This window comes from Medicago truncatula, chromosome 3 (genome assembly GCF_003473485.1).
Source record: "Medicago truncatula cultivar Jemalong A17 chromosome 3, MtrunA17r5.0-ANR, whole genome shotgun sequence".
In the NCBI taxonomy this organism is placed as follows: Eukaryota; Viridiplantae; Streptophyta; class Magnoliopsida; order Fabales; family Fabaceae; genus Medicago; species Medicago truncatula.
The window spans coordinates 55,210,512-55,222,666 of NC_053044.1; the positions used below are offsets into that span (position 1 = coordinate 55,210,512).

The window sequence follows — 12,155 nt, forward strand, 5'->3', positions numbered from 1 at the left end:
CGTAGATAAATTATTTTGATGATAGTGTGTTGAGTGTCTGTGATAAAACTATGTACTTCATTTAATCTTATGGTTAAAAATAACTTTCCTTTTGTTAAAAAAAATAAAAAAAAATAACTTTCCTATGGTGGCAAGATTTTAATGTCCCAAGTAAAATGCCACCAACAAAATGATCTCAAAATTTATAGTTAAACAGGAAGAGTCTTACATAGTAACTTCATGAGAGATATTTCAAATCTTATTGGAGATGATTGTAAAATGTTTATTAATGTTTATATTAATTATTAATAATAATTTCTCCTTTCTTCGATTTTTCACAAAAGTCAAAACTCAAATATAGGTTCAGAAAAACAAGTTGCAATAAGTAAAATAACAAGAGTCAAAGATAGAATCTACAAATTACTTGTCTAGATAAAAACAAAAACATTATGGTACTTTGTTATCCACTTTACAACCAGTCTCTCATTTATATTATATCACATCACAACAAAAGAGAGACTGCTTATGTTCTTAGTTGTTACTAAACTATAGATTTATGCTCCCTCTTACCCCTTAATTAAGCTACTTAATGATATTAATAATTATAATTCAAATGATTTCTTTACTAAGGTGACATTTGTCGATACGTCTTTGGTTGACAACTTGCAAGAATCAGATTTTCTTGGCTCTGCCTCAATCAGAAGCTGAACAACTTCTTTCATGGTTGGTCTACTAGCTGGTGCTTTGTAGCTGCATCTAATGGCAATCCTTAATACTTTAACCATATCATCTTTGAATGAACATGATAACTTTGGATCAAAAACCTCACTTGGTCTAGCTCCTTCTTTGCCTTCAACTTTGTTTGCAACCCAAAATACAATGTTTCTGTTTTCTCCAAATTCTGACTCAATTGGCTTCCTCCCAGTTAATAATTCCAACAAAATCACACCAAAACTGTACACATCACACTTTGTGGTTGCTCTTGGTGAATATGCATATTCTGTCACACCATCCATCAAAACAAATTAAATAGATTTAAACAAGCTTACAATATGATAATAAGATTACTTACCGCTTAAGTTAACCACATCACTAATACCCTAATACAAAATACTGTTTAATCAAATCCTACCTCTGTCCCTAAATATATAATCCTTTTGAAGTTTTAACTGTGTTAATTATTATTTTACCAACATACTTCTAATTATATTTAGTTTTCTGCAACCTGTAATAAGTAAGTCCTATGATGAAAATATAAATTAAACGTGTTCTCTAAAGGATAAGCTTGTAAAACAATATTAATTGGCAACAAATTTCATATTAAGGTCAACTTTCTTAATTCTCGTGATTTGGTCGATGACATTAATAGGTTAAATTGAGAATTTATTTACCTGGGGCTAGGTAACCATAAGTTCCAGCAATGACCGTGGTTGTGGAATCCTTTGCTCCTCTTGCCTGCAAAACCTTAGCAATCCCAAAATCTGCAACCTTAGGATGGTAATCTTCATCCAAGAGAATATTTGTTGACTTAATATCTCTATGGATAATAGGAAAAACCAAATCATGGTGAAGGTATGCAACACCCTGAGCAATTCCAAGTGCAATCCTATACCTTGTAGGCCAATCCAAATGAATCCAACCCTTGTGAAGAGAATCATACAAAGTACCATTTGGCATATACTCATAAACCAACAAGCTACAATCCAAACTTGAGAAGCAACAATACAACTTAACAATGTTCTTGTGTCTTATGCTTCCAAGTGTTTCCACCTCAGCTTTCAATGCCTTGTCCACAAATAATGCATCTTCTGGCGAAGAATCCTTCGAACTTCGACTCCAAAGCCTCTTAACCGCCACAACATCTCCGGTTTTCAGCTCGATTTTGTACACTGTCCCTGACCCTCCATGTCCCATTATATTCTTATCAACCAAAGACTCAACAATCTCTCTTTGATCAAAACTAATCATGTGAAAACTCTTAACATCATAAGAGAAAAATGATGAAGAGAGTGTGTATTCGTGTTCAACCGCAGACACATTTTTGCCACACCTTTTTTTCAAGAACAAAGCAGCACCTACAAAAATCAAAATCACAGATACACCGGCCACCCATATAGTGTTCATCTTCTTACTCTTGTAACCATGTGAACATAATGGAAAGTTTCTTTGATCAGATGAATTAGCATTAACCGGCATCATCACACATAAACCAGGATTCCCTGCAAAGCTTTCAACTAACCCTCCTTTAATCAATTTAGGAGGAATAGGACCAGAAAGAAGATTGTGTGAAAAGTTTATAGAATTAGGCAACAACACAGAGAGGCTTTCAGGGATGTTTCCGGTTAAGAGATTACTGGAAAGATCTAGAAGGTTGAGTGATTCCAAGGAAGAGAATGAATCAGGAATAGAAGAGTTCAGCTTGTTTGCTTGTAGCATAAGCAAGTTAAGCTTTCTAAGGTTACCAATCTCAGAAGGAATTGGACCAGAAAGAAAGTTATAACTGAAATCAATTTTGACAAGGTTATAAGCACTAGAGATTGTTGGTGTTATTTGTCCTGAAATCTTGTTCCTCTGAAGGAAAAGCTCAGACAAGTTTCTAGAATTTCCGTTGATCTCGGGAATCGGACCGGTCAGATTGTTGCTGCTCAAATCAATGATTGAAACATGTGATAAACTCAAGAGTCCTTTTGGAACAGAACCTTCCAAACGGTTATTACTGACACGAAACCTTAACAGAAACATGCAATTTGAATAACTTTCTGGTATAACACCAGAGAAAAAGTTATCCAAAACAAGAAAATATAACAGTTTACCTCCTTGACAGACATGTTCTGGCAAAGGGCCAGACAACTTGTTTTCGGACAAATCAAGAACAACCATTCCGGAGGATTGTCCTAGTTTCGCAGGAACGTGTCCACTTAAGAAATTGTCGTAAAGTGACAATATTCTAAGTGTTTTTGAGTTTTCAATTGATTTTGGAATTTCACCTGTGAGACTGTTATTGTAGAATTGGAGAACCTGAAGCTTTGGAAGTTTACAAACAGAAGAAGGGATTGTTCCAGTTAACTTGTTTACCGACATATCTAAATCGACAAGTTCTGTTAAATTTCCAAGCTCTTCAGGGATGCTGCCAACAAGGAAGTAGTTATAGTAAAGTTCAAGCTGTTGCAAGTTTTTCAACAATCCAAGTTCTTTTGGAATTTGACCTGTGAGGAAATTTCCACTTAATTCAAGATCAATGAGTGTTGTTATATTTGATATGGATGGTGGAATTTGACCATGCAACATGCATGTTGATAAAATCATGGATTTAAGACTTCTCAATCTTACAAAGCTTTTTGGTAATTCCCAAAGATTGAGTTTACTGTTTTCGTTGAAGTTGAGAATTTCAAGATTGGTGAGGTTGAAAACAGACATGGGAAAATCGCCGGTGAAGGAGTTGTATGATAAGTCGAGGACTCTGAGATATTTTAAAGACGAGAAATCAGGAAGTGTTCCTGACAGGTGCATCTTGTTCATGTTGAGTAGTTCTAAGTGAGAACAGTTGATTATGCTGTTTGTTGGGAACTTGAATTTTGTATTACCGAGGTTTAGGACACGTAAATTTGGAAGGTAAGAGCAAATATTTGACGGGAAGTTTCCGGAAAGTGATGACCAACCTGAAAAATCAAGACTTATGATGTCTCCTTTGTTGTCACAGGTGATTCCGGTGAAGTCGCAGATTGGTTTATCCACTTTGCTTACACCCCAATCAAAAGGGTAGTTTCCTGAGAGAGACTCTTTCATTAGAGAAAAAAACTCAGATTGGTTTGTGCTGATAACATGTGACATGTTGGTCATGGAAATAATAACTATTAGTCCAAAGAAGAAGAATGGTTGATGATGGTTCATTTTGATTTTGAGGGGGAAAAGAGAGAAGAATTTGAAGTGTTGTGTTTGTTTTGTGGTTTGGTAATATTATTATTATTATTGTAAGTGTAAGAGATTGCAAAGAAAGAGAAGAGTGAGAGATGTATATAAGATGGAAAGGTTTGAGTGGATGAGTTTGGGAAAAGTAGGTTCTTGTTGTAGTACTATTACTACTGTGAACATCTTTGCTAAAGAGGCTTTATGTTTATACTCCACTATGTGTAAAGAGGAATAAAGGTGAACTATCCTAAACTCTAATAGTATTAGGGTGTAAGGAAAAAAATAAAAAAGGACCTAAAATAATTGTTATGAGACTAAGAGAAAAATAATTGTCTTTAACAAAGAAAAAGGAAAATAAAAGATTTTAAGAGTTGTGATAGAATAGAAAAAATACCATAGAAAGGAGGTGAAAAGATAATAATAATTAGAGAATGTATATCAGTGAAAGTATATATACTTTATGCTAATATATTCTGCAGAATAAAACTGTATCTGATCTTAATAACCTTATGTTTGATAGAGTTGGATCCTCTATGGCAGTGCAACGGTACTGTAACAAAAATAAAGAAAAAGTGTTACTGTATAGGTATATGCTGTCGAGAATTGCTGCTCCCACATTTGATAAGGCTTAGAAACACGAGTAAAATACGATTTAATTCCGGCTGCAGTTAACTGCCGAGGAAGGAAATCTGAATTTAATCATACGCAGAAACAGAAACATTACCATTTCCAAAACTTCTCCAAAATTCACAATTTCTCTCCAATCTTCACCAAAGTTATTTTCACAAATTGCAAGCAAATCAACTGTACATTATCACAAGTAAGTTGTATCAATCATTTTAATGATAATGTCAGTTTGTTTAGGTTTATTTTTAAAAAAAAATTAGAGTAGTTTGCATGTGGTTATGATTGATTTTAAAATTGACAATTTGATGATTGCATGTGTAGTTTAGAAATTGATAAATGAATGTAGTTGTTGTCTATGTTGTTTAAATCATAATGTGGCTTTGAATGGTGGCAAATGAACACAATTTGAATATGTTTTATACTTTGCAACAAACGCATCGAGTTGGTCTATCTGACGACCATGGAGGAGGGCTACGCGGGGATGCGTAATTATTCATGGGGAGGGATGACACTCGCATACCTATACGGCGAGTTGGCTGAGGCGTGTAGGCTTGGAGACAGAGCTCTTGGGGGAAGCGTGACACTGCTGACTGTAAGAAACTTATAAATGTGAACCTTAACTTTTATTTTTTTGTTATATTTTTGGGTGCGTAATAATTTATAAATGTGATTTGTTTGGTTTGTGCAGGCATGGTTTTTGGCGCATTTTCCTGGCTTTTACAGTGTTGATCCCAACACGGACTACATGGAAAACTATTCGGTTGCGGCGAGGTGGAAGCTTCAGAAGGGTGACGGAGATGGGGTCACGTATCGGTCACTGCTTGATCGTATACAATTTGATGATGTATGCTGGAGGCCGTACGAAGAGCACAGGGAGATCCAAGATTTTGAGGAGGTTTTCTGGTATTCAGGCTGGATTATGTGCGGTGTTCGTAGGGTGTACCGTCACTTGCCCGAGAGGGTTTTGAGGCAGTACGGATACGTCCAGACCGTCTCCAGACATCCGACCGATGTTGTAGAGCTGTCACCGCCTCAGATTGAGCAGGCATTCATCGACTTCCGCACTCACACGCTTAAGGCGGCCGATTGGGGTGAGCAGGCAGGAGAGCAGACATGGCGGATGGCGGATGTCTATGTGTTATGGTACACTAGGGTGTCTCACCCTCAGATTTTGCCACCTCTTCCAGGAGATCTTCCGAGGCCAGCAAATGAAGAGCAGATCATTGCACAGCAGTGGGAGCGGTATGAGGCGAGAAGCTCGCCTGACACCTATGACATGGTTAGTGGCGTTGTTGCCTACGCTGATGAGCAGTTAGGCCATTAGGAGGTCATGAGCATGACCCCTCAGCGTGGTTTCAGGCCATGAGTCATCTTAGGGAGCAGATCGCGCCTATCTTGACCAGGAGGCGAGGCCAGAGGCCAAGGAGGAGGCACCAGCAACATCAGCAGGACCAGGACCAGTAGTAGTAGTTTGTTTTTTAGGACTTGTTTTTTAGTTTTGGTATTTTGATGACATTAATTGATTTGTATATTTGTATTTTGATGACATTACTTTTAATTTCTTGGGATATTTTACTTTGTTTAATGGTATATAAAAATGTTGGTTTAATTAAGTTGTGCATTTTCGTCAATATTTGTTTTGCCATTTGAACCATTATGCATAAAAAAAAAAAAAAAAAAAAAATAAAAAAAAAACAGGTATATATGTTGTGTTTTGTATTTGAAACACATTACAGGTTCAGGAAATGAAGCTACTGCCTCTGTCCTGGCTTCAGGACGCTTCGGCAGTTTACTACCGAGGAAATCCTCGGTAGTTAACAGCAGCCGATTTTCTAAAACTTCGGCAGTTAACTGTCGAGGGACATTTAGATAAATTACTGGTGTATCTCAGCCAAATCAAATGTGTCAACAACAATTCTCTATGCTGTCTTGATAAAAAAAAAAAAAAAAAAAAAAAAAAAAAAAAATTTGTTTTACTCTTACACTTTGGGAGAGAATCCGAATCCTTGTTTTACTAACCAGGACCATTTGATGTGATGATGCTTTTTGGTGTTCCAGAACAAACCTTTTCTTTTATTTTTTAAGCTGCTTCAAACAAATAATTAGAACAAGTTTTACAGATCATTAGTTATATCTGCATGAGCTCTTGTTTATTTATTCTTATCAGAGTCTATCTTAATTAGTTATACAGTACAGTACTTGGAATTGCTTTAAGTATGGTCCTGAGCCTGACTATAGGAATAGGTTGATATACATGCATCATAAAATTTTGATGAAAACTCTTCCTTAGTTAAGCATAATGTGATATGTAAATCTTAAAAAAAAAAAAAAATTAATATCTAACCCAATAACGGATAAATTTGGAGATCAATCCCATCGTTCTCTAATGAGAAGAATAATTGAAGTCGGAGAGATATCGAATTGATATGTAAAAGTTGAGGACATTTTCCATCTCACAAAACAAAAACAAGTAAAAGAAATATAATAGGGCTCATTACAAAAAAACAGAAAAAAGAAAAGTAAAATCAATTTGATAAAATATAGAAAAAGTTATCAATCTTTGTCAACTTTACCGTGAGAACACTTTTAGGATAAATGTACTTTTGTATCCAAACACATATTTGCAACAAAAATCCAAATCCAAATATGCCTAATGTTTACCTCTCCATTTTCCCTAGTCTTGAAATAATTGAAGTTCAGAATCAATTGAATCCTAATTAAGATGCTACTCCACCAGGATCACCATTCAATAAAATTAATGGCGAAAAAATATAAAGAAATTAGATATTGGTTGAAATAGTTGTTGTTATTGGCTTGCACAGTAAATTCCACTTATTTCTTCAACAAAAAAATATTAAAAAAAATTCCACTTATATCTCTGCATATTAAATATTCTCTATATAGAACTTGGATATTTTTTGTGAATGTAGATTAATTTCTACCATGCTAGTTGGTATTGCAGTAGAAATTAAAAGAAAAACTAAAAAAATAAGGAGTGCTACCGAATATAACGAGTGTCTATGATTCTCTCACGTTTCAATTTTATCTTTTGTTGAAATATTCCTTTTTTTTTTCTTTCGAATTTTACACTTAATTAAGAGAAATGTAAATCCAAATTGGTGGGATATTGTCTTATCAAAAGGGTGGGGACTACTATATTCTATGTTTAATCAAATATATGGAAAGACATGGGACCATGCATGCTCATTCTTGACGTGTACATGTCATAACTGGTGCATCCTTGTTTGTTTTGTTTGTAAAGCAAATGCATTATATCATAATGTGTTTTATAAAAGAGAATAAGAACATAAAAGGATTGCTGATATGATATCTATGCTGTAAGGATAAAGATGAACTTAGCCACCAAATCATTCTTTGGGACCATTATGGTTAACTTCAGATAAAGGTTTTCTCTTTTGTTTCATCACAAAACAAGTGAAAGTTTAAGAAAGCAACTTATTTGTTTCCAAACTTAACACCTACAACAATGTAAGAAAATTTTACAAATACATTAAAATAACTATAATCAAATGTATTTGTGTATGTATTTTTAAAAAATAATTTCACAATGTGTAATTCATGACTGCCACCTAAGCTAGTTAGTTAAGAATTGGTTACAAAACTAGTTAATCAGTGAGATAGCTTGTGCTACAAGCAAATGTTAGTTTTGCCTATATAAAGGCTTTGTAATGTATAAATTCACTTCTCATTGAGATTCACATTGCAAGCATAATATCTTTATTCTTCTCTTTCAGTTTACAGTTTTATTTTGCTATTTTTCACATCTTGCTAAAACAACTTATTTGAATGTTCTAACAGGTATAACTATAAAATATGATAAAATATTGGTAAAAACTATACAATATATGGATTATTAAGCTTTATTAGCAAAATTGATATTAATAAATTGTTATCCCACAGTTCTATAAGGAAAACTCAAATGGTTAAAAGGTGAAGGAATATTTGATATGTTGAAGTATAAGTTCAATCTCATAACTCTTCTAGATACTTATAGTGCGTGTAAGTTTTGCTCCTAAACTCTATAAAAAAAATTGCCATTCGACAATATAAACAAAAACAATTTCGAGAACATTTTAGTATTTTTTTTTTAAGGTTAGACTACTCACAATCAAGAAATGAAAATTGATCTCCCATCAAAAAACACTCATGCCCAACTGAATGGACGAAAGTACCCCGCGTGACTTAAGTCACGCTTGGTACTTTCAGCGTGTGTTAACTCACACAAGTTATAAACGCAGCGTGACTTAACTCACGCTGCGTGCTGTTATAGAACAACAACTCAGAAACACAACCATTCACTTTCTAAACTTCCCAAAACATGAGCAAGTGTGATTTTTTCCCCTTCAAGTGCGATTTTTGTCATTCAAACTCAATTTCTCCCACTAAATCAAGTAAGTATTTGCATTGCCCTTTTTTGGTTTAATTTTTGGTATTTTTTGGAGAAATTTTCAATTTTAGGTTTATATAAATTTGGTTTTCATGTTACTTTTTTTTTTATGAATTAAGTTATAAATTGTTGTTTAGAAGTTGATTATAAATTTGCGTAATTTTTGGTTTTATTATGCGTATGTTAATTATTAATGAATGAATGATTGTGAATGATTGAATGAATGATGAAAACATGGATGAAAATGATAGAATGGATGTATGGAAGTATGAATGAATGAAAAAAATTAAGGAAAAATGTTATTTTTGATGTTATGGAACCTAACACAGACCCAACGTGACTTAACCTCACATTGACATGTAATAAGCATGTTTAGCGTGACTTAAGTCACGTTGATATTAACACCTTCGTGAGTTAAGTCAACTCAGCGTGACTTAAGTCAGGTTGTAGGTATTTTCTTCGGTTTGGATGGGAGGGAGCAATTTTTTATGGGAGAAGAGCAATTTTCTCAAGAAATTGAAGAGTAAAGTGGGCCCTAAGTGAAAGCCCAAAGGATCAATGAGCCCATAATAGTATGAGTGGGAATCAGTGAGTGCTCAATTGCTCAATGATAGAAATGCAAAGCAACTAGCAAACAAATATGCCCCTCTACAAAGGTAGTGTTGATTTCGGAGTGAAACCTCCCTCTAATTCTAAAAGACAAAAGTTAATGTATTTGATTTAAAATTTGATTCAAATACATCTATATTTGTTGATTTAACTTTCTTTTAGGAGTATTTTTGAAAATCCAGACATGTCTATTCTTTATAAATTGCTTTGATCATCTTTGCACTTGTTGGAGACCCATAATTTCTTTTGAAGCTGCTATTATTTTTTCACGTAGAAGAAAAAAATAGTTATATTTATGCTCGTGTCAAATAAACAACGTATATCAACCTTTTAAAAAGATTATGCTCTATCAATATTCCCCTCCATATATAACACTACAGAATGTCTAAAAACATTTCAACGATTTTATATGCAAAAAACTAATCAGTGGCCACACCACACACATTCTCATCAGCCAAGTTTTCATGCCGCCGCGTCTCAACTCTCAACACATTATGGTGAAACTTAATATTCCATTCCACAATACTTTTTTTCTTTTTGAGCAAGTTCCATATTCCATAAAATGAACCGTGAAGTTTATTTTAAATATTACTTTGGTATGAAAATACATTTTTTTTTTTGTGGTGGTCGTGGTTTGAACCCCGTACCTTGCATATATTATGCTGCATTCTCCATACCAACTAAGTTAAGCTCGCGATGACAGTTTGAAAATACATATGATTTAGTCATTAAGTTACTTGTTGGGTATTGGCAATATAATCTATTTGTATTGGATAGAATAATAATTATTGAAGTGAAGATCATGCATATGAATTATGATTCACAAACACTTTTTTCTCGATTAAAACTTAAAGTAAATCTTCAATTTAGTTTCATAAGTATTAGCACACGTTTGGTTGTGCGATAAGTGTTAGAAAACATGACATCAATGAAAAGAAGAGAGAAAAGTCAAATATTCTACTAAATATATCAATGTAAACTCATTGATCTCAAGAATTAATTTAGCTCATCCATAAATAAAAGCAAACATATATTTAAAAATAATGAGTAATCTCTTTTAATTCTTTAATTTTTTAGAGGTGTCAAGTCTCAGAACTAAAAACTACAAAGTTGAAGAGTGAATCTTGCAATCAAGTGACCTTTTAAAACACTGGCAATAAACAATCTCTTAATTATGTAGATTTTGTAATTTTAGCACAAACGAACATATTTTTTTATATAATAGGAACTAAAATAATACATTTTAGGTTAAATTGCTCTTTTGGTCCCTTAACTATTTTATTGGTTTCAATTTGGTTCCTTAAATAATTTTTGTTCCATTTTTTGTCTGCTAGTAAGTACTGAACAAAATAGCACAAGATGTGACAACACAACACAAGGCAGAACAACACATGATAAACTTTTATAGTCCTTGACAATTTTTTGTCTTATAAGATTTTCGGCAGACAAAATGTTATTTTGGTATTTTATACAACTTGTATTTGGAACAAAAAGTATATTGTGGTTTAGTGAGGGATAAGAGTTTTAGTTTTTGTGATGTACATTGCATCCGGTTTGTCTTGACCAGTCCATGTAACTGTTTTACGAATCAAATATTGTATAACTGGAGTTGTCTTGTTTCGTCCTTCATTTTAATTTTATCCGATCAAGCATCTCCTTAATTGTTCTTCCATTAAGCATATTAGTCATTTTCATTTGTTTTGTGAAAGAGATGGGTTGCCATATTTTCTAGGTTTGAGAAAGAGATCCTTCACTTTTAAATCTAAATCAAAGTTTAAGGATATCCATTTTGTAAAAATAATTTTTTGGGTTTGAGAAAGAGATCCTTCACTTTTCAATCTATATCAAATTTCAAGTATATCCATTTTATAAAAATAATATTGTGTTAAAATTGATGAAAATGGTGAAGGTGTACGAAGACGATGATGATGAAAATGAAGTAGAAGAAGAATAGATAAGAAAAGGGGGAAAATAGGTGCATTATTAGATCTGGTGGACTTTCAAGATCTATTCAGCCACGAATCTAGGTATAGTGAACTGGGGGCAACTGTCCCCACCACTCATCCGTTTATATTTGTTAAGTCTTTGATATTTTAATGATTGCACCCTCTTAAAATAATAGATTGCCCCATTAATAAAAATTTATTCCATAATTTTTTTTAAAGACAAGTGGCTCATACTTTTTAAATGTGTAAATGCATTTTATAAAATTTTGAATAATTTCCACCACACTTTTTAAATATAAAGATACGTAAAGAACAATTTTAACTTGTACAATCTTTAATTTTTCTAATAGATATATAGGATAGTGTTTATAATCTCAAGTATTTTGCTCAATGATAATTATGTTATTATTATATAATTTTTGCATTGCTAAATTTTTTCTATAAATGTTTATCATATAAAATCTTGCCTCCGCAAGTCAACATTTCTGGATCCGTCACTGGATCTAATTGTTTATGTTTTATAGAAAAGATCAGACAAATATAATTTAAAAATTAATGAGATTTTTAATGGACCATTATTAATGTTGATCCACCTTAAACAACTGAGGTTAAAATTAACGGATTTTAACCAATTTAATGTGTGTTTTGACTTCAAATTCACATCATTGTTCTTTTAG

At 33.1% G+C, this 12,155-nt stretch overlaps 1 protein-coding gene across 1 annotated transcript; it reads right to left on the bottom strand.

The window, feature by feature from the left end:
- Positions 1-370: 370 nt before the first annotated feature.
- LOC25490155 (receptor protein-tyrosine kinase CEPR1) lies at positions 371-4,055 on the bottom strand. Its single transcript, XM_013606619.3, has 2 exons — positions 1,371-4,055; positions 371-979 (listed from the first exon to the last, which is right to left on the bottom strand). The coding sequence occupies exons 1-2, from the start codon at positions 3,868-3,870 to the stop codon at positions 582-584; spliced, it is 2,898 nt and encodes a 965-aa protein (XP_013462073.1). The 5' UTR covers positions 3,871-4,055; the 3' UTR covers positions 371-581.
- Between the last annotated feature and the right edge of the window lie 8,100 nt (positions 4,056-12,155).